Below are 23,908 nucleotides of genomic sequence, written 5' to 3' on the forward strand. Positions count from 1 at the left end.
GCAATCACAGCACTTCCCATGTCAAGCACTTCCCATGCTCTCTGCGTGGCACATCCAGAGCTCTCTCTGTATGTTCTCGTGTTTATCGAGCCCAGGAGACAACAGACAAAACATCTCAGACGGGGTTTCGATATATATGGTGTCTGGCACAGTTTTGTTCATACCTGACATTTAATTGCCTCTCCAACATAACCTTTGTTTAAACTCAAGCCATTCTGCTAATTAGTTCTACACAAATATTGTTTTTCAAGTATCAAAAAATGATGTTAGCAAATGGGCCTCAATATTTTGGGAACGTTTCTGGGCACATTTGTTTCCCAAAGATACATTTCTCGTTGTTTGAAGGTCACATTAAAACTGTCTTGAAAACATTTGACTTTGCCTTTATCGTTATTTTTTTTTTTAATGCATCGATTTTATTGTTTTACCCTTGTTTCAGACCCAATCTCAAGTTATGAAAACCCGTCATAAAAATAGCAATTATTAAAGCTACACTGTGTGATTTTTACCCCCATCTAGCAGTGAAAAGGTATATGACCAACCAGTAAATATTAGTTTCTGTTCCTCTCAATTCCGATTTCGTTTAACTCCTATGGTGGCCAATGTAGTCCAAGATTAACATGGCTTCCAGTTCGACCTCGTCCATGAGTGTTAACTCAAACGTAAACGCGAAAGGCGAAGCTTGAATTAACGGGTATGTCCCTCTTTGGCTAATGTACTTTCAAGATGGAGGGGCAACATGGCGACCGACATTAGAACCCCTTACCCGTATGTATTTTCAATGGCTTATTACGAGAATACTTTATTACTTGAACGAAGTAAATATACATTAATGAGCACATATATTTTTGAAAGAACTGAGTGTTTTTAGCTAAGAATAAACTAAAAGAGTTATACAGTGTAGCTTTAAATTTTATGGAAAAAAAAATTAGTGAGTTTATTGTGTGAAATTGATTGTCAGTTTTACAGTTTTACACAAATGATGACTGTCCCTCAATTATAGTGTTCCACAGAAAACAATTCTACAATTCATTAATAAAGATTATACATAATAAAACATTAATTTGTTAACACATTTTGTGTGTATTTAGGACACATTAAATATAGCTACTTATGAAATTAGCTTTAACGAGACATAAGATAAAGCATTTTATTCCACGAATGTTAACACGTATTCGCTCATCCTTAAATCTGGCCGTTCTTCAGCTCTTAATATATCGACTTCTATTCTATCCAATGCTGCTTTCTGTCTCTTGCATTTGGAAACACTTTAATGCTATTCATTCAAACAGCCCCTGGTTAATGCTTTCTGGCAAGTAAATGCTCATTGCCACATTATGCTTTCATGGAAAAATTAATATGAGCGATGTTTAAAACAAAGCTAATTTCCCGACCATAACTGAAACTGACTGCATTGGCAGTCACGTAGGAGCTTACATAGTGTATGAGTTACGAAGAGGCCGGATGACTGAATGTTGGAAATTTTGAAGGAGAGTGTGGAGATTTCACATTTGCATTTCTTGTGGAGGCTCTCATTAGGCATAAGATTAGCAGAGCAGGCTCATTTGACTGTGGAAATTATTTTTATTCTCGTCAGATGGCATTTTTGCCCGAGGGTTGGGAGAATTCAATTTCCTTTAATTAGCTGGGAATTTTGAGTGCCACCTTAATAACATACCTGCTCTTGATCTCAACCGCCCAGAGCCCCGTGGGTCTCTTACCCAACCGCACATGGGAATAACATTCATTTAATAGAAAAAACGACTAAAACAGATATCACACTTACACTTCAAATTAAACAGGCTGAGGACATTTTAAGGACCTGGAATAGAGGTTTGGTATAATTGATACATCTCTCGTGATGTCACTTTCCTCGTTGGCTTGAAAACGGTTATTCTTTGGTGAGATGAAGCAATAACAGTCTGGTGAAAAGCGCACAGATGCAGGGAATGATGTTGCTGCCGTGTACAGGATCTCATTAAGGGAGGGATCGAATTTACTTCCAACCCTGCTGCACTGACTTTGAGGCAAAATTCAATTATTCTTCCAATTTCAGTAATGTATTTCACACAGGTCCACTGGGAACAGATTACTGAAGCTTGGAAGAGGCCACAGTGAACGCCTCATGTCTCAGCTTCTCACGCTGGAATTATACTTCATGTTTAGACAGGAAAAATGCAGGGTTAGTTACTGATTCACGAGCCGTGACTGAACACACTGATGAGATGATGTTCTTGTCCAACAGGAAAAGACAATGCAGGGAAAGAGTCATTAAATGAGGCTCTAAAGGTAGACCTGTGGCTTTTCGTTTGGTGTATAGCTGCAGCATGTGGACACGAGTTCCAATCCCGTTCTCCCTATCCTTTCTTTTCCTCTCAATGGGTCTCATTCATGAAACACGAGCAGAACGAATTTGTGTAAATCGTGTGTAAAGTGATTCTGACGTAAATTTTCAGATTCATTAAAATGTTCGTATTTTCCAAATGTTAGTTGGTACGCAAGAAATCTACACCTACTCCCAGCCATGCGTAAATGGTGCGCATAACATCCGAACGTTTTGCTCATTAATAAGACTGCATTTTAATTCACCTTAGTCGGGTACATATTTAAACAGCATTTTGAAAAAAAAAATATAGTAATTACATACGGTTTTTTACTTTTATTATGAGAGCCAGTAGATCTGGTGATCGATGGCAGTCCTTCTCCAGTTTGAATACGATTTTTCCGAAGTGAACTAATTCGTTTTTTTGCTGTCAAGCTTAATGTTTAACCATTTTCTTCTCACTTCTGGGACTGTTCGATTAACAGATGAAACTCCATTTACTGCATCTGTAATATGCTGCCAAGCTTCCTTTTTTTAGGACCTCATACGCCACAATGTACGCTTGAAAATAAAATGTGGCGTTTTGAACGAACTTCTGATAATAAAACTTCAATTTCTGCATCCGAGAAATCTTTCTTTTTCATTCGCATTTATGTTATTATATGCCTATATATAGATTTCAGTCGGATATAATGGGCGGGATTTATGGTAATTGAGAATGAACGTGCACGCGCATCCCATTTACGACTGATTGGAATTCATTAACACACACACACATTTCACTATCACATCTGACGTTTACGAAGTATTTGTGAATCAGGAGAAGAGTTTTTGGGAAGGTCTCTTTACGCGCAAATCACTCTAATATTTACTTGTATATTTACAAATGTTTCATGAATGTGACCCAATATTAATAGAAGTTCCAAATCGAAATGTAAAATTTGCTCTTAAAATGAACTAAAACAGTCTTGTTGAGTTTTGAAGGTTATACGACTTGTCATTCGAGTACTTGAGCAGTTTGAAAAGAGATTCAAAGTTTGAAGGTTATCATATATTTGTGAAAACTTTGGAAGAGAGATTTTGAAGTGTGAAGAGTTTGTAAGCCTTATGTAGTTTTGCTGTATTCTGGATTCGTCAAGCCAACAAAGTAAGTGTAACGGCAGTCTCTGTCGTAAGTAGTTGAAGTAAAAATGATTTTCCCTTCTGACAATTTTCCTCATTCATTCCTCCAGATGACAACAAGTTCAGCGAGGCATCGGCAGTGCTGTTCACGTGGGTCGACAGAGGCGAAGTGAACCGACGCACAGCCAATCATTTCTACTCCATGATCCAGTCGGCGAACAGCCACGTGCGGCGCCTAATGAACGAGAAAGCTCAGCACGAGGAAGAGATGGAGCTGGCCAAAGAACACTTTAAGAATTCCCTGCTTGCCATCCTCACACAATGTAAGATACCTCCTGCCTTCTCCGTTTCTATCCCAACTGGTTACTCTGAGATTTTTATCTAGTGTTGCCATGACAACGGCACATCCTTTGTACCGAGCAAGATGATGTAGCTTTCCTTAAGTGGGCTCAGTCTCAGATCTGATTGTTGGACGTTTCTCGCTCATATTGATATGAGTGTGCTGCCAGTTTGAGTGTCTTATTATGTCCAGAACTACAACATACACTATGCTCCTAACTTTAACAAGACAGTGGCTCTGTTCCAAAACCTAGAGAGCTGCCTACATTGGCATCATAAGGGAGCTTCCTACACAGAGCCGTTCCAAAAGGTAGGCACCATAAAGCCACCACACGTATCCTTCACGGATAATAAAATGCCTTGATGCACTGCGACAAAATCCAGCTTAAATTACGTCACATTTACCGTTGCTCTGTAAAATTTTGGGAAAATAAAGTAAATTCAATTGTAATCTGCGCAATTTGTAGTAGTTGGTCACACATGTTTGCCTGGTTGGCTGCGATTCATGACTTTTTTTTTTTTTTTGCCAGCGAAATTTCACTGAAGTGACCACACCTTGACAACGATTAGAAATGTAGATTATAATATACTAACATTATAATTATATTGTTTATAATATAGACTTAACAATTTTATTCTCTTGCAAAATATTTGCGTTATTGCATTCTCCTGAAAAACCTGGCGTTCTCTCACGTTTTCTTGAAAAAGTTTTGCGGTCCTCCAAGAAACTGTTCCCTCTCATAATATGTGTGCTCTCTTGCAAAAGTATTGCATTCCCGCAAGAAACTTTGTTCACTCGCAAAACATTTGCGCTTTCTTCCAAAAGTATTGCGTTCACCCCCCAAAAGTTGTTCCCTCTCAAAATATTTGTGTTCTCTTGCAAAAGTATTGCGTTTCCTCGAAGAAACTTTGTGTTTGCTCTCAAAACATTTGTGTTCTCTTGCAAAAGTATTGCGTCATTTGTGCACAAGATGACAGCAGTTGCATTTGTAGGAAACAAGAGAGTGAATCTGACATACGTGATAGGAGACATGCAGCGATTTCGGACAGATATAGCCTACAGCCATGCACAACTAGGAATTTTAGGAATTTTATTTGACCACTAAATCCAGCAATTGGCCACTCAGAATCTATATATTTTAATAAGTAATTTATAAAAGTTAAATTAGCAGAAGTCAAATCAATTATGTGTTAAATCTCCCAAATGCTTGATGTGTCAACTTAGACTATGAGGTTCAGATGCTCTTTACAGTACGTATCCAGCTCACTTGTCGTGGAACAGAGCCACGCAGTCTTTCCTTTACACAGTTCACAACCCTTCACTGCAGGTATACAATATACAAATGTACACTAGGAGATATGATGTATGCTCAAACAGCATTAAGACCTAGCTGCCTATGTCAGTGTGATTGTAGCCAAAGCCCATAGAACGGGCCCTGGGTAAGTACAGTCTCAGTGGAAGCACTCTGACCATATAGCAGATGTGGAGATGTTCAACTTAACTTAAAGGTAGGCCAACATCAGATTCACTCATCTTTTTTTTTCGGCCTAGACAGGTGAGAAGACAATATCCCAACTCAAGAAGTCAAGAAAAGTCTTTTGCTTGAATGAATATGTGTGATGGAGATTTGCAACTGGCAACTTGACAGAATTTAGACATTTTCGACTCCATATAATGTGCATGAAATACTTAGAGAAATGTATTTTAGATTCATGCAAGTTAAAGTGAAGAAGAGAATCGTATAATTGTTTACTTGGTCAAATTAATAAATGGCAGGCAACAGTTTACAAATGGTCCAAATCTCAATCCTACAATCAGAGGCGTCATGCACTTAGTATTTTGAGGGGGCACCCCTTAGGGACGGGAGAGGGTTGAATGGGTGACAGCAGAATCAATGGTTCTGCACAAAATCATAGGCTTTGTGACATATTTTAGCTTCAAAACTAAGAAATTCACCAAAAGATGACAACTTTGGGGCACTATTGGTACCTACAATATTCCGATATATAAGTCCAAGTACAATGTAGTCCGCGACACACCAAGGCAATGGTCGAGCAATGCTGGGTCGTTTTTGAGCATTTTTGGTTGGCTTAGTTTTTTCGGTGTATTCCGCACGGTTGCTTCTAGTCGGATGTCCTGTTTTTTGTTTTGTTTTTTGCCGATTTAGCCTGTTGAAACGGCGTTAGGCTGTCGTTAAGAGAGAAAACACTGATTGGTTGTTCACCTTAGCGAATGATTTAGTGCACAAGAAGTGAAAAAGTTGAAAGTGAGATGGTACAGACAGAAGAATGTCATAATTATACACCATTTTACATCAAAATGGCATTCAAATTCACGTATATTTTCATAATCACATTGAACCGATTGGAATGAGGAAAGTAATCAGCGTGATTCCGGGCTTAAGAGACAACATATAGTTTTCTTGTCAATGTGTAGAATATCGCATATCAATAAAACACGTCGTCAAATTATATGCAAGAGGATTATTGGCGCTTTTATAGTATGGTTTTACAAACTATACCTGTATTAAAATGGCAAAATAAACATTAAATGGTTAAAAAGACTGAACAGATGTGATGTATGACTAGCGTATATTTTAATTTAATGAGGCAATGATCGTTCTTATCACACTGGTGTGATCGTAAGTTTCAAAGGGTTAATTGTCAAATATAAAAACATATATGTGTGTGTTTTCGAATCCATTTGGCTCAATAATATGAGGGGGCATGCATGACGCCTCTGCCTACAATCGTAATGCAAATCCAACAATCTAATGCAGAAGTGAAGACAATGCACACACACATTTTAAGCTAAATCCTCAATCAATGTTTGACATCAAACACTTAAATAATACTTCTCCAGCAAATCCATCATTGTAGACTGTTGCCTTCCTCAGTCCTAAGGAATTGAAACAGCAGCTAATGAGATGTAAGTACAACAGACACTATCAGGGGCCTCTCAGAGAAGTGTTGCGAGGGTCCTGATGCGTCTGACTCTAGCTGGCGCAGATGCTGAGCTCTACATAAATGGCTTGTCTTGTCTGACTTCCTTACCCACCAAAGTTGAGCAGATTACGGCTGTGTTCACCGCTGCCACCAGGCAAAAGGCATGGGACCATTTCTCAAAAGCGCAGCGCAAGAACATAGACATTTGGCGAAAGCAGTGCGAGGTTGGTATTTCTCCTCCCCTTTTGTCATGCTGACTCTACATCAGGGGTCTCAAACTCTGGGCCAAGATTTTTCATTACAATTACATTTTTTTTGTTTGGCTGTAATATATCGAACGCCTATTCAATGCTCCAATAATTAATAAAATGATGGTGAATGTTCAACTTCCCCCGAAGGAGAACACCACCTGGCTAGTAGTAGTTTGAGACCCCTGCTCTACATGCTACACTGACACGGCAGCTGTGTATATGGCAGTGTATCTTGTGGCTTTTCATTGTACAGACTTGTTGGCCCTTACACAACAAACATCCCAGTTTTCTAGCCTCTGCTCTTTCATGCAGCAGAGCTCTCCTTGAAATCGCCACATAGAACGTACCTCCATTGCTGCCATGGCAACAGATACTGGCAGGATTATAATGATGCTCATCAGTGATTAGACGGAATTAATCATTAATAACTCATCCAATTTGAATTAGGTCTTTATTAGGAAGGAAAAGTGAGGTGCATGTTAACTTACATTGTGCCTATATGAATCTATCCGTTTAAACCCCTGTATTCTCTGGAATGCACAATTTGGAATTTCCATATTCATAATATGGAACATCACCACCAGTATGCAAAATTCATGTTAGTGCAAACAGAATACTCAATGAACCTTGAAACATAGAAATCCCTCACTGGTGATAGACTCCAGCTGCATTCTTTCCTCCAGCCATCGGACTTTTTCCGTGACTGTATATCATGAGCAGTGATGTGAGGACCGAAAGCTAATCCTAGAAATACACTGACTGTATTGATTAATTGCTTTGAGTCAAGTCTATGAAAGGATTCCATTTCAGTTCACAGTCGCCAAGAGGTAAGACATCAGTGACGCGGCAGAGTCTTTGGTGCTGTGAGAGGTGAAAGCCAGTTGATATGCCACCCCTGTGAAGAGATTTGTTGTTGTGTTTTATACAAAAAAATAGAGTTAAGGCCCGTTCACTCCAAGAAAGCGATAACGAAAAAGAGGGTTCTAAAAAAACGCCTTGAATGTATATTAGAGTTCATACCACAAAACATTGACAGCCAATCAGAATCCATCCTGCTTTATTGAGCTCGAGCATTTAAAGTGGCAGACGACAAAACTGCAGCACATGCTGATGATAAACAGAATGATATTGTGCGCTGATGTAGTTATCGTTATAGATTTTCTTGGTGTGAATGAGACTTTAGATGTTTAAACATTGCAAAAAGTCTTAAAAAATCATAGAAATGAGGAAGTAATGGAAAAATACTATATGAGTAAATGTTTTAAAGGGGTCATGAACTGAGAATTCAAATTTTCCATTGTCTTTTGACAGTTAAGAAGTCATTATTATACTATAAAAATATCTTGAAAAACATACCAAAATATACGAAGCAAATGCCCAAAAAACAAACCATTGTTTTGGCTAACAGAAATCTTCATTTATAAAAAGTAACATTTTGATGTGTAATTCATAAAAATGCATTTTATATCTGTTATGATTGTGTTTACTCTACAGCTTTTATAAAATATATGATATTTGGACTCAAAACATTATTGTTACTGAGATATAGGCCTTGTGATAGTGTCTGACAACCAGTCTCAGTCTCGCCTATTTTGTTGGCTAGAAGTTGATTTTTGTGATTGCAGTCTTTATAAAAAAGGAATAAAAAAAAAAACGTACTCTAAAATGCTGTTGGAAAAGTCTTGGAAATTCATTGGTCAAAAGCTGTGGGAACCCTGTAAAATATTATTGTGAGAAATATGATATCAAAAACAAGCCAAAACTCCCACTTCTATTCCTCTGATACTGCTTTCAAGAAACAGATGAAAGTTCAGGCGACACAGTGCTAGAATAAAATGTATTCAATCACAGATAAAGTAAAGCTCAAACGCACTCCCTTTTATAGAGTCAGATCTGCAAGATTTCACAGTGGTGGCATTAAACGTCCTTTGTGCTGATCCCTATAATGGCTATCAGAGGATCAGTGGGCTTGGAAGTTTGTGTAATGTGATTTTTACGCTCCATTTTCAGACCTAGACAAATGAACTTTCACTATTGCACGGCACTGAGACGGCAGAGCCTCGGTTTTCCCTCTGGGTTGTATTTTATGGTTACAGAGCCTGTGCTTCCAAATCATTGCCTAGTTTTTCATCCGATCCAAATTTTCCAGGTTAAATCAGAGTAGAATTGCAGACAAACATTTCACTGGTATGTGTGATTTTCATGTTACTGCCACATTTATACAGCAAATGAAACTATAAAGTGTGTCCTTGAAGAATTACTCAGAACAGAGGAAATGTTAATGTGTGCAAAATGTAATCTTTAATCATTCAAGGTCTCAGACAGAAGCCAGTAATGGGATGTGTGTGTGTGTGTGTGTGCATGTGTGTGTTTGTGTGCATGTGTGTGTTTGCTTGATTTCTGTATTGTGCTCCATTAGGAGCTGAGAAATGCTCACAGTGAAGAGATCATGGGAATACGAAGAGAAGAGGAAATGGAGATGTCAGATGAAGACTTGGAGGAAAACCCCTGCAAAAAGATCAGAATGGAGGACACTGGTAGGCCTGTGATCAGCACTCAAAAAAATAATCCGTTGAACGAACTTAATTAAATTAAGGAAAGGTTTTCCACGCAATTGAATTACATTTTTCCAACAAATTCAAATTAGTTGTTGTAATCTTGTTGTATGAATCAATTTGTAACTTATGCTTTCACAGCTATCACAAATCACTCAATTTCACATAAATCCAACAATACCTAATCAGTGTCTACTGAACTAAACTTGTTTATTAGTTTCATTAAATCAATGAATGATTGAATATTATTATTAGCCTGCTACATTACAGTCACAGATTAACTTTTCCTGGTGAAACAATCTGTATTGTAAAAATAGCTATATAAATAAATGTGACTTGACTTGAAGCAGTCGACTAGAGTAAATATGCAAAATAATAACACTTTACAAATACACTTTATACAGTGCTAAAATGTCCTATAGGACCAGTCTTGCTCACTCACTAAATCTGAGTATGTACATGTGTTTTAATGGTTTGAAAATGAAAACATCTGGTTCGTTGTAATAATTCCTTGATTCGATGAAAAAAATAAACACAATTACCCTTGTTAGTCTCTAATCAAATCCGCTCTGCCGTGACCACTTGTATACTTATTAGGTTTATTTGAACGGTGCGATCACATCCTTTAGATAACCTTGAGTACAACAGAATTTGTGCTGAGATATCAGCTTGAGTGATTACACTCTCCTTCCTGTGTGTATCCCACAGCAAATCTGATTATGAATGATATTGCTTCAGCTGAGAACGGCGGCAGAAAGTGTCGGGGGATTCTGAGCTCAGCGATATTTCATGACCTGTCACAGCACACTAGCTCTGGCTCAATAAAAGAAGTATTTTCGGTGGCAGGAAGGAATATCTAATAGTTGAGATTCTCTGGTGACACAGCAGAGACTCAGCACAGTGACCAAGTTGTTATGCAAACTTCACCATCAATTTCAGCTATGAATCATAACACTTCCTCTAAAGCCTGCCACTGTGACTGCCACGTACATATGCTGATTCAACCAGACGGATTGATGTTAGAACTTGTCTTATACAGTGTACTGCATGTTAGATTAAGTAAATAGATCATATGTCGTCACATGCTAGAAGAGAAAGCTCGTCAAGGACCACTACAGGTCCTTTTTTTTCATGCATACTGCATATATACGTGTTTATTATACTTGTCATGCATATATAACTATTCAGGTTTTTACTGATGTGTTTTTTCATATATCATTTGCCAGATTAATTCCTAAAAACATGTTGATTATTTTTTCTGGGTGTGGACCCAGTTTTTTCTAATTCATGGAGTAATAAAAAAAAATATCAAAAATCCCTCTGTAAAAACTTATACATCAACAAAATGGTCAAGAATGTTCTGGAATTATATGTAAATTAGTCCATATTTATATCACATAAAGCCTCATTTGCATACTTTTTAAAAACGTGTAATACAATATAACAATCAAATTCCTTCAGCTTTGGAAGTATAATAATATCTAGTGTCACAATGTCACACATGAGATCAACCAATTGCAAACTACAACAAATTCAAACGATGCAAAATCAAGTCCCGTTCTACATTTTGTCCTGTTCGAGAAGTCGTTTCAGACTATCGCAACATCCATCATGCTGTCTTTAAGGTGGTAAAGATGATCGACTAGTTTAAGCTAGGTTGTGAAACACAGTTATTATTATTATTATTATACCTTTATTTAACCAGAAGAAAACTTGTTGAGATTAATAATCTCTTTTCCAAAAGTGTCCTGGCCAAGACAGGCAGCAGCAAAAATAACAAAGTTGCAGACATAAAATAAATAAATAAATAAAATAAAAAAACATGGTTATTCAGCTCAATCAGGTCAAAGTGATCTACTAGATCTGCCAGGCACAAAAGTGTGTGCACAAAATTCTCCCCATCTGTAAATTGAAAGCTGTAAATTGAAAACTTTCTTCCAAGCTTACTTCCGATCTCTCTTCCTTCCTGTCCGAGAGCAGTGCTGTCTGCGCAGACGTGTGCCCTGCGAGAGGAGAACGACAGTCTGCGCTGGCAGCTGGACGCCTACAGGAACGAGGTAGAGCTGCTGAAGAAGGAGCAGGGCAAGGCGTACCGTACCGAGGAGGACCACACGCAAGAACAGCAGCTGCACTTCCTGCAACACACCATGCAGAACATGCAGCAGGTAATACACAAATCAGCTATGTACTGTAGCACAGAGTTCTTTACTCAACTCCAAAGGACATTTTATGCTAAAAAAAGGTCCAATAATTACAAGAAAGAACACTTTTGGCACAAAGGTTCTTTAAAGGCTATTATTCATTCATATATTACATTATTCTGCAACATTTTGTAGTTGTTATTAAATCATTGTTTATTAAACTCTTATAGTAACTTAGTATCACATTTTAATCATGCTGATTTTTGGAGGATAAAAACTGAAATGGCACTCTTTGTGTGATATTGATTAATTACATTTTTTTAACCACCATATCTTGAATTGTGTGATCATTCACATGCATTGCATTTTAGGGGTTCCAAATATGTAGCGCTTTAGAACCTTTTAAGGTTCTATATAGAACCTTTTCTTCTAAGAGTGTAGGGTGCAGTCTCAGGCCCGCGTCCCACTTCTGTGCATTCAAAAGCTTAGGGGTCGAAAATAATAATTTTGTTTTTCAAAAAATGTTCACCAAGGCTGCATTCATTTAATTAAAAACAGTAATATTGTGAATTACTATTTCAATTTTAATGTACAGAAGTCAACATTAAAGTGGATCACAAAGCTCAAAATTCATGTATAACTTTGATCTATAGTTTTGATCCACTTCAAATGTTGACTCCTGTAAGACTGAATTTGCAGCAGCAATTACTCCAGTTTCAAGACACATTTCTTGTTGAAAATAGTTGTGCTGCTTAATGTGTGTCTCAGCGGGTGTGCATCAACAGCCTCAGCAACTCAACCTTCTTGCTGACACTGTCAATAACATGTTTGATATTATTGTTATTGTCCAGTCATTAGGCTCATGAATCATGGAGTGACCAATTAGATCACACTAAAAAACTATCTCTAAAACTTTTCTTTCTGTTGTTACTTAATCCTGTAAGGCTGACGTCAAATAATAGTCAGTGTGTGTGTGTGGAACAGCAGTTTATTCAACCTCTAGGTAATATATATATATATGTGTGTGTGTGTGTGTGTGTGTGTGTGTGCGTGTGTGTGTGTGTGTGTGTGTGTGGCTCTTATGGCTCATATATTATGATATATTAAGAATATGGAGCTCAAGGAGAAAAAAAAATACATTTTATTTAGAGACCCAAACTGAACAAAAAATATGCAATTTGGTGTAGTTGTTTTATGATTCAGAGCTCTGTAGTTCTGTCAGATGAGCGAAGGCATTTGGGTGAACAGGTTTTTCAGCAAAGTTTTGATTAATGTTGATAATTTAGAGGTCTTGGAAATTTGTGTATCAAATATGATACAGTAGCTTTTATAGGCTTAAAAAACACTGGTAAAGTTGTGGGACTTGTTTGTCCCATGTCTGAAGAATCTGAAAAGTATCATTGTCCACTCAGTCGATGTCTGCGAAAGATCACATCATCACAGCTGAGATTAAAGACATCCCTAAATATTGAAACAGATTTGACGCATTCAAACATACTCAAAGCATCAGTTATGCGTAAGTGTTCAGCATGCTCACACGTCAGCGCTCCATCTGGAACACAAACACTCACACCTCCGTTAATTAGCCGTCAAATCAGCTTAAATAATGATTGGACACAGTGTTCTTCATGACACAGACTGTCATAGTTCTGCCATTAATGCACTGGTGAGTGAGCTCTCTCTCTCTCTCGCTCACTATCATTTTACATTATGCAGTTGCGTTATAAAGGCTTTTATGTTCAAGATCAATAGTGGAAGAAATGAGTATCCTTTTTGTTGAAAGAGAAAAATAATATTCAGATTTATATAGAGTGCTGTGGACTGTAATCATTTAATTTAAACTTTAAATTGTAAATGTATTTATTTCGTCTGTGATTGCATGTACAGTATACTACTGTTCAGAGTCAGTAAGATTTTTTTTGGTAACACTTTACAATTAAGTTTCATCAGTTAACTAATAATGAACAATGCAGCTTTAATTAATCTTAGTTAATATTAATTTCAACATTTACTTATACATTATCATTCAGGGATTCAGTCTCCTCGCTCCCCTCAGGAACCTGACGATCAGGTCATGCTTTCCCAATGACTTACTTTCAACTGCATCATGATGTGCAGCGATAGCGGCAAAATACAAATTGAGGGTGGATATATAACTCTAAAAAGTCTATATATAGACCATTATGACTAAATATTTTTCTTGAGCTCAACTACAGTGGTACAAATTGAATTTGTCATTAAATTGTTATAATGGCCTCATGACAGCCAATGTCAAAACCAACCACCTGAAGTTTGATAATTGATCTTCTATGTCATGTTTATGACATATTTATGACAGGTTGTGTTGTCTTAGTAATGTAAAGTTGTCATGACAAAGACTCTGACAGGTTATGATGTATTTGTTTATGCCAAGATGCCATTTTGATGATTAAGGATGAGATTTAGGGGATAAAATTATTGACTTTAACACTTTTAAAATTCCATTATTATCTTTCTATTTTCAATACATGCTACAAAAAGCTGACCGCATGACCTTTTAAACAGGCACACAGGTCTGACTCAGTCAACCTCCCTAACCCATTTTATTATCTTTATTGTATGCCGTTCAATAATGTTTATGTGGAGTTTGTTTATGAGGGGACCATGAAGTGACCACACTGCTCATTGTTTCAGCCATCTGCTTTCTGTTGCTCACGATGCTGTTTGTCTCCACAGCAACTGCTTCGGCTCCAGGAAGAGCTGAAAGGGAAGGAGTTGGAGCTGGAACAGGCCAGAGATGAGCAGCGCTACCTAGAGGGAGAGGTCCTCAGCCTCAGGGAAAAGGTTGGACGAACTTCTTGGCCACTTTGCTGAATAATCTGAATTTTCCATGTACATGAAAGTGTTTTTTGAGGGTACAAATCATGATTTAGAGGAGCGATGTTTGATTACATTGATTGTACAATCAATGTTTTACAATCGGAACAGTTATATGGCAGAAAAAATGAGGATTCCAATTACGGTGACATAATTTTATCACATTTATTTCCACTAAAGCCATAATTTACTCTATATATAACGATGAGATCTCATGGTGAAAGCCAGTGCCTGGAAATGTCTGTGAGGCAAATTGTGACGTTTGTCAGAAATGATTTAAACTCGGTACAATGGGCATCAAGACAGTGGAAACACACCCAATGTGGGAAGCAAACAGCGAGAGCCTGTCAAAGTACAAAGGTGAAAAAAATCGAAAGAGTTGCTATCTGAGAAAATGGATGAAAAAAAGGCTGTTGTCTTTAGGGATGTGCCCAAAGCCGAATATGTTCAGAAAGGAAATAAATATAAATATAAAGGGCTGGTGGTCCAACAGTATGGTGGTGGTCCATAAAAAATCCAATACTTTTTTGTTTTCTTGCAATTGCATGGTTGGGTAATTTTATTATATTGTATATAATTTTTGGAGCCGCAATCAATATGTGGGTGTTAAAATCGCTTTTGAATGCGCACTCGTTTTTTACTTCATTTTCAAATTTGTGTTCAGTCATAGTCTGTGTATTTCCATCACAGGTTTGGTCTTTAATTTCATAAAAGGTGGTATTAAAAAGGTATTTAAAAAGGTCTGTTGGCTTAAAAAAAGTTTACATGAATCTTTTTGAGTTATGACCATTTCTAATGAAATATTGGTCAACCAACAAACTTCACTGTGTTAATGGAACTTAATAATTTAGATTATTCCAAAACCAAATCAAGTTCTTGCAGCAAATTTAAACTGAGCAATGTCCCTGCTGGCCTGGAACTAATAAATCTTATTTTTTTAACTTCAAATTAATGGCTAGCATAGCACGTGTTTAGATTGTATTACAATAGTTACAAAAAAGAAGATGTGAAATATCGGTCAGACATTTGAATTTTTACTTTGACTTTTACATAACCCATCTAAATTCATTTAATGGACTTCTTACTGAGGAAGCTTGGTTTTGCCATTGAATAAAAACCAAAAAGGTAATTGTGACTTTTTCTCTCACAATTGCAAGTGGTAAAGTCAGAATTGTGGGATATAAACTCGGAATTTTGACTTTTTCTTGCAAATCTGACTTTATTTGTCATGTGGCACAAACAAGCTTCCATATCTCACTGCTTTGTTTGAAAGAAATAGTGACAATTTTATAGTAGGCAAGCTTGTTTGATTAGTTTTTTTGCAAGCAATACATAATGGTGTCTCTACTTTTGGCACTGTCAAAAGTGTGTAGCATTCAGTTACTTCACAGCACTGGTTGGGAGTTAGTTTGTAGAGGGGCACAAAGCCTTATGTAAGCCATTAAGAGCACTGTTCGCTTCAGATATACTGCATTTTGGCAGTGTCTGCCTCCTCGTGTGACAGCGGGAAACTCTTCAGCCTGGGGGTCACTGCCTGTCCTCACTCCCCTGTGCATGCAGTGAGAAACACAACTCGACATGGCAGCAGGAGCAGAGGGTGCACACACGCACACACACCTGAAAACAGACATGTAACAGCAACACTCAAAAAAGACCAGGACAGTTTTTCATCTCAGGATGAATATGTTTTGTTGTGTCTGGGGAAAAGAAACAACCAAGCTGGAAAGCCGGGTTGTTCTTCATTTCTTAGTCTTTTTAGTATGCCCAGCCTATGAAAATGATATAGAGACAACACAACACCTGCAAGTGCAGAAAACGTGCACAGTGGCCTCGAAAAAGATTCAGCCACGCACAAAAGTTGGCCCTAGACACCATGTAAAATTTTACATGGATGTATGTTTACTTGTGAAGAAGTACACTTTAGCATGTAGTACTTTAAAAAAAGGAATTATTATGGAAATAATATACTTAAAAATATATTCTTGAGTGTTAACTGCAATGAAATGAAAATGTATTAGTTTACATTTATATAAAATGCAGTTAGAGTTTCACAGACGAGGCTTTAGCTAATCTCAGACTAGATGCATGCTTGAACTGTTTTAACTGAAAGCAACCTGCACTGACATGTATTAAAATATGTCTGTGCCATTGTTTTGTCTCAAGATGCACACTAAGACACGTTTATAAAAGCTACCTAAATATTCTAATTGAACTAAGGCCTAATCATAGCTTAATCTAAACCCTGTCTGTGAAACCAGGATTACAACAACCATATGTAATTCAATAATTACTTCTTTTGTCTTTTAAATATGGTTAAAGTATATGACTGAATAAACCAAAACCTACTTTTGTCACTTTTGTTCAAAAGATCTTTACAAAAATTAGATAGACATGAGTTGTGAAAGTTAGATGTGACTTTTGTCCTTAAGGCATTTTACCACTGTTTAACAGACTGTACATCTCTCACTCACAGCTTCTTCATCCATGTCAATTGAAATGTGGTGTCTGCCTTCATTAAAGTCAATAGAGCTGTTTTCAGTGAGGACAGATGATCTGCTGCTGAACTGCACAACTTGATACCTTATCATTGGTGTCAGTACAGTGTTTTGCTCTGACGCAGGGAGTAATGACCAGCCTTGTTTACTCCATTTTCCCAACAGCAGACATTGGTTTGCATGAATGTTATTTGATTTGAGATAATAGGAACATCAATAGTTGTGGAGGTCCTGTGGAGCCCATACCGTATAAGCGCTCCTAACCAAACCGGCTAGCAGATGGGAGACGTGTGTACAGTATTTTTAGAACTAGAGGGGGCTTGTTTCCATATTCCATTAATAAGAGACTGCTGTGAACTTCTAGACACCCTGGCTGTAATGTTTGGAATCAGAAATGTGTTTTATTACCCAATTTCTCACAAGCATCAATTAAAAATTTGTAGTATCAACTTGGCGCGCTCAAGGCCAGTCCGACATTTCCCAGACGTAACATTAGCTTCCATCCACCTAAATTTATTTTGGAATATTGCAGATAATATAATTGCTGGATGGAAATGCCAAGATGCATAAGTTCTTAAAATGCACCTGAAAAATGTATGTAATCATTTGTATCCGATAAAACGACATTCACATAAACACATTTAAATTCCTCGATGTGCATCAAAAAAGTAATATGACAGTATAGCTGGACTGATCTCGTTGCATATCATCCGAAATGCTGTTTTGGTCATTCTGAAACGACTGAACAAAGTCTGTCGTCATAGCGGTTCTCCCCAGAAGTGATGATTTTGTTCTCTTCGACTCACTGGATGGAAATAGTGCTTTATTTGTAAATGTTTTATGCGTTATTCCAATTTTGAGCATAAGTTAAATTCGCATAAATTTGGATGGAAACAGCTGCTGTCTGCAAAGCTCCTTCACTGCTGCATTTCAAAACATTATTGGGTCTAAAAATGAGTATTTGTTTTTTTCTTGACAGTTGGTAAATGCCATGGAATCGGTAGACTTGATGAACCACAACTCAGAAGGCCTTGAAAAGGTAAGTCACCCAACGTCCATCTGATGGTCACCAGTGAAATTAGTCTGCAATACCAGAACGCTTCAAAAGAGGCACATGACCCGCTAACAATACGTCATCCCTTCATTTCTCTTCACACCATGAGTTCTCTGGCAGGAGTTAATTTTAGCCTACTGATCTGTATGTTCAGTGAGTGTAAGGCCTCCCTCTGCTTTTCTGCACAGTTCTACCAAGAGTGTCAGATACAGCAGAAATTAACGTTTTATTCAGGTGTAATATTATATCCAAATAAAAACAATAAAATTGAATTAATAAATCAGAATAAGTTATGGAGTCTTTCCTTCACATCCAGTTAGTTCAGAATATCCTTTTTTATTTTTTCTTTAAAAACACTTCATACTAGATACACTAATTATTCGTCACTTCAAGGGCATTTTCACACCCCATTCGTTTGGAGCATTTGATTCAGAAGCTGGTATGTTTTCTTTCCCCCTCAGTTCAGATCAAGTTAATATACAGTATATGAATACAGCAATGACATTGACAACAAAAAGTGGTCTTGTCAATTTTGTAACAGACTGCTTGAAATGACAATGTTATTACGACTGAGCAGACCAAAGAACCAACCGATCGATGATTGATTCCTATCAATGAGATAAAGACATTATATTAACATGGATAACAACCTTGAGCTTATCTGATCTTTGGAGGGTCAGGGTCATATCAAAACATGCATATGAATTCAAAAAGGTAAAAAAAATATGAATCTCTAACACGTATTTACACATGGTATCACACCTAAATGTGATACAGATATATGATATTTGTTATTTATATCATAGATCAGTGTTTTCACCTTAATTCAAATCTACATGCCCATTCCAACATCATAACATCATCTAGAATTCCAGAGTTACTCAGTCAGTCACTAAGGTTTTGAATTATTTACTTGTGAAAACAATCTGAACCCACATTTTAAAAATTTAGTTTGGTAACAAAGAAACTGTAGGTCTGCTCTCTTACTGTAATTTCTGACTCTGGTCAGCAACCTCCATGCACTGAAAAATGCATGGAAGTGCTCTATAATCCCCCTGGAGTAATGCACTTTCTGGAAATAAAGCAATGTTCTCTCTAAGGACACACATGTCCATATTGTGAAGTTTTCTTTGAAAAGTTACTGAACTGGAATTTTCCATAGGTCATACAGAATATGGCTTTAGACACATGCGATATGCACAACTGCCTCCATTTAGAGTTTACCCCCGAGGGTGTCCAAAAATGCACTGTTCGAGGACGTTTGCTATCATTTTTATTCAACCTCTATGTGACTTAACGGCCTGGCATCTTGGGCAGAGTCTTGGACGTCGAGCCTCTAAATGTCAATAGGCATTGATTTCTCTAAACAGCTGAACGTTGCATTTTCAGTAAAGATTAGCAGGCAAACCGACCAACTCAACAGTTTGCATGAACCCATCACTCTCTCATCTGGTTTATGAAGGTCACGCTGCATGAGATAAAGATTGATATTAAAAAGCTATTTTTCTTTCTTTGTGTGTGTGTGTGTGTGTGTGTACAGGGAGTCAATGGCACGGCAGCACTCTACCACCATCGAGAGAAGAATAACGAGACGGTCATTTGGGGTCCTTTGAGATCAGAGAAAGAGGCTCTCTTGCTCGGTAATTATTCCAACCTCGCTTCATCCCGTTTTGATCTATAAAACATCTTGAGCCGTGTGCCGAGGGCCTTGAATACCAGATGGGCTTGGAGGATTGAGTCCTAGCTTAAAAGCACAGGAGGGCGAGCAGGTGCAGGAGCAGCCAAGCAGTTGAATCGCAAGGCTGTTCGACCAATGTTTGAACCGATACGATAACAATGACTAAGAAAAGGCCAGGGAAGAGAGGCTGGACACCTCAGTCTCACTGTCATGTTTTTGGAAGATGATCCTTAGGAGGAGCTCAGGGGAGCTGTTCTTCTTTTTGCCAGTTGCTTCATTGGCTCTAGCCCAGAGAAGACCACACAGCCTTCGCTCTGTCTAATGGCTACACAACACCGCCGCTCGAAAAGAGGACACATATACTGCATTGATGGAGTAGGGAACGTCAGCCAGGCTCTGAAGCCCTGAGCCAGAACGGCAGAAAACCCAGACTCATTTGAGCAGAACAAAGTGAAGGGACGGGCTGAAGAAAACAAATTGTTTAAATCTCCAGGCGCTCTAGTACTCTAGTGAGGAGGACGCCTAATGCAGCCACTGGATTAGCTTGCTCTGTAAACATAATTTTGTATAAGCTTCCTCTGTTAGACCATTCAAATGAGTTTGTTTGGTTAGATTTCTCGCACGAGTATGCGAAAACAGAGATGCTTATATCGGTAAGCACGATGCACTGTAGCAGAACAGAGACGTATGGTGCCGGCTCAGCTGTTCTGCATTGAATTTTAAAATCGAAACTGACATCTTGAGACTCCCCTTCCCTCCCCAAGTGTGGCTCTGTGAAAGTAGGTCTTGCGGAGGGAATTGAATGGGGTTCATTCGTAATTGGCGGCGTTACGGCATATAAATCAAGGAAATAAATATTGGCTCGGGCCCTTCAGGCAAGGCACTATATCCTGTGCCTCTGCATCGGCGCTTTACCTTTTGCAGGACCTCTCTAAAGTAATCAGCTTAAGTGGGGGAGGAACGGGGCTTCTGCTTCAGGCGGTATATTTATGACCGTGCGGCTGCGGGTCTCTTGTCTTATCTACTAGTCATAGACAACATATGTTCATTCCCAAGCCTGTTCTGTTGTCTGTCTCTCTACACAGGAATCATTTCAACCTTCCTCCATGTCCACCCATTTGGAGCCAACATTGAATATCTGTGGTCTTACATCCAGAGACTTGATACAAAGGTGATTATTTGTGTTAATTAGTTCACCCAAAAATGAAAATTGTGTCATCAGTTACCCTCATGTTGTTCCATACCCAATTATGAAACTGAGGTTTCTGTCTCTGCATTGAAACTACAGGTAACCAAAACTAAGAAGATCCATAAAGGCCAATATCTGTGTCGTAAAACAAATCCATATGAATCAAGCGATGTGACACAATTGAAAACCAATTGTTTTCGCATTTCGTTGTTTAAATGTAAATAAAAGCCTAAGTTAAATCTTTTCATCATATAAAGCGACTGTCTCTTCAAGTTTCATTTAATTTGATTTTCAAAGAATAACTGAAGTCTTATGGGTTTGGAACATCTTGAGGGTGTGTAAATGAGAGTTTTCATTTTTGGGTGAACTATATATTAATTTATTTACACATTATGTCAATGAGTGTGCATGCAGGATTAACAAAAGATTAGAAACTATCTCATTTGAGTCAATATGTTATATGAGCCATCTGTTTGTTATCTCTTTGACCCTTAAATACCCCATGAAATAGTAGATTAGGACTGTTTGAATTCAGCTATTTGCACCCCGGTAGCCAAGTGAAGCTTGACCAGTCTACAGATATTACAGATTTCAAACCTGAATTTGAATTCCATTTGTGACATTTTCTTTAATCTCACTGCTCTTCCTATTCCTTCCAGTCTACACTCTCACTGTCTTTATAAAAGCCCCAAAATAATAAAAACTTACTATTATAATGTACTATTATAATGTATATATTATTATTCAATTGTATAATATATTTAGGCATTAGGTTGTCCTATAAATCATATTGAGTAACAGATTTCAGACAAAAAATCTGTTATATAACTAGGCTATATATTATTTGTCTGTAATAATATAATAGGTACCACTTTAGTTTAGGCTCCAATTCTCCCTATTAACTATTTGGTTATTAGCATGCATATTACTAGGATTTGCCAGTCTGTGAATTAAATCCCATTCATAGATATATACACTAGACGTCACCTTGGGGTTCTAAGCATCCGTCAAAACCACCGCCATCTTGGAACAGGGGTCTTGTCATAGGAAGTAGATATAACGCTGCTATCTTTGCCTTTAATTCGAATTAATTGATGGTGACAGACTTTTGGGCTTTTTATGATGTTCACACGAATGAAATCTGAACTAGGAAGAATGTTTTTGAAAAAAAATTTTTTTTACATTTTTTCTGGAATCAATGATAAATACATGTCTGACCGTTGGAACGAACCAAAAAAAAAGAGAAAATTGCATTCATGATGATTGATGGTGATTTTATTTCCGGTAGACCTTTGTCTACATTGACGCTGATGCATTAAAGTGGAGGGATGGCGGCTCTATTGACGCATTCGTTCTAATGAACTGCCATAGCCAAGGTGACCTCAAGTGTATATATCTATGAATCCCATTGACCATTAAAGAAAAAGTGTTAGTCCTAACTTCCTTCAATTAAAAGAATATGAAGGAATTTCATTAGTAAGCCATTTCATGGAGTCTTTAATATGAGATCAGCTGATCTTAGTTTAAATTTGATCAGCACAGTAACTGTTAACTGTTTGCAGGAAGCAAATGACAAATAAACTGACAAACACATTAGTGCCTTTGATTCATTTCTAAGCAAGCATAGGCGAGGGAACAATGGGCAATTGTGTGTCAGTTTATGCACTAAACGTTCAACATGTCTCATTCTCCAGATCTCGGCCAGTGAACTTGAAAGATTAATGATCCGGCTGCCCAACATGTTCAAGCAGGAGTTCAGTGGTGTTGGAGCGACGTTGGAGAAGCGCTGGAAGTTCTGCGGGTTTGAGGCTCTCAAGTCGGCGTGACTCGCAAAGCCACATAATAAACCCACAGTGAGGCCGCTGGACTTCTAAAGGACTGATCCAGGTTCAGTAAGAAAGGCCAGAGCCTCATAGACAAACAACAGGCTCTACATCCCTGTATACCGCCTCAAATCAGTGAGATGTCTGTCGCTGTTTCTTGCAGACTCTGGAGAGGAAGTAAGACTCTAAATGGGGAGTAGCATCTGATGTATTTACTTGAAAAAGCTCCTTCCAGACTTCTGTGCTGATTGCGTAACATATCTATCAGTGGCGTCGTCCCAGAAGGCTGGGAGATATCCAGGAATATATTGCGCCTCTCGGTTAAAAATACAAAATACTGAATATGGGACACAGATGTGTGATTTCAGCCCTCAGCCAGAGTATGTTTGAAGATGAGTTCTGTTCTGAAAAATGATTTAATACATGGCCAAAGTGCTGGAGCTGATAGACAACAGTTGCACATGCAGCTGACGCTCTTTGGACAGTTTTCTGTGTTTCAGGCCATCCATGTTGTGTAGACGATGTATGTAACATGCTCTTCATGTCTTGATGCACTGTTGTTATTGGTCTGCTTATGTAAATTCTGTTTGTTTTTTTTAATCAATTAAAAAACTTTTTTATGCAAATCTAAAGCAGTAGTACTTGGAGAAATCAACGTCTTTACTTGCCAGCTTCGGATGCCGTTTAGTATTGAATGCAGAATTGAAAACAGAACATTTAAGAATTTTGTTGATTTCGACGACTGAATTTCCATAAATGTCACTCCAGTTCATCATGTTTTGAGATGTGGCCAATTCAAATTCACCCTCGTGAACTGAAGGGGAGCCAGTCCTTAAACTCTGGATTTTGCCCAAACCCCGTTCCCGGTAGCGTCTTCGAATGTGTCAAAGCTGTTTGGTTGTGTTGTGTCTGACATGTTTTTTGATTCATGTCTGGGACAAACAACTGAACTATCTGCCATGAATGTGGAGCAGAACTTCCCTAATCACCCAGAATATAACAAGCTGTAAATAATGAATGAGAGGGGAGGAGAATGCTGCTCTGTGTGTGTTTAATTTGATCTATTTGCTATTTACATCAGCCACTGAGATGCTGTTAGCAACATAGTAGTGCATCTGAGACCATCTAAGCCATTT

General features: G+C 37.9%; 1 protein-coding gene across 3 annotated transcripts in view; it reads left to right on the plus strand.

Annotated features, from left to right (window-relative positions):
- Positions 1-23,398, plus strand: part of enox1 (ecto-NOX disulfide-thiol exchanger 1) — a 98,079-nt gene extending 74,681 nt beyond the window's left edge. For all 3 annotated transcript variants that reach the window (XM_039683399.2, XM_039683400.2, XM_089133353.1), the window contains 9 exons: positions 3,556-3,768; positions 6,848-6,954; positions 9,401-9,518; positions 11,517-11,701; positions 14,393-14,500; positions 18,008-18,067; positions 19,623-19,722; positions 20,846-20,931; positions 22,644-23,398. In XM_039683399.2, coding sequence (XP_039539333.1) covers positions 3,556-3,768; positions 6,848-6,954; positions 9,401-9,518; positions 11,517-11,701; positions 14,393-14,500; positions 18,008-18,067; positions 19,623-19,722; positions 20,846-20,931; positions 22,644-22,775 — 1,109 coding nt within the window. In that variant the 3' untranslated portion in view covers positions 22,776-23,398. The remainder of the gene's footprint in view (positions 1-3,555; positions 3,769-6,847; positions 6,955-9,400; positions 9,519-11,516; positions 11,702-14,392; positions 14,501-18,007; positions 18,068-19,622; positions 19,723-20,845; positions 20,932-22,643) is intronic.
- Positions 23,399-23,908: the final 510 nt, after the last annotated feature.

Source organism: Pimephales promelas, chromosome 7, assembly GCF_988280905.1.
Source record: "Pimephales promelas chromosome 7, fPimPro1.hap1.1, whole genome shotgun sequence".
In the NCBI taxonomy this organism is placed as follows: domain Eukaryota; kingdom Metazoa; phylum Chordata; class Actinopteri; order Cypriniformes; family Leuciscidae; genus Pimephales; species Pimephales promelas.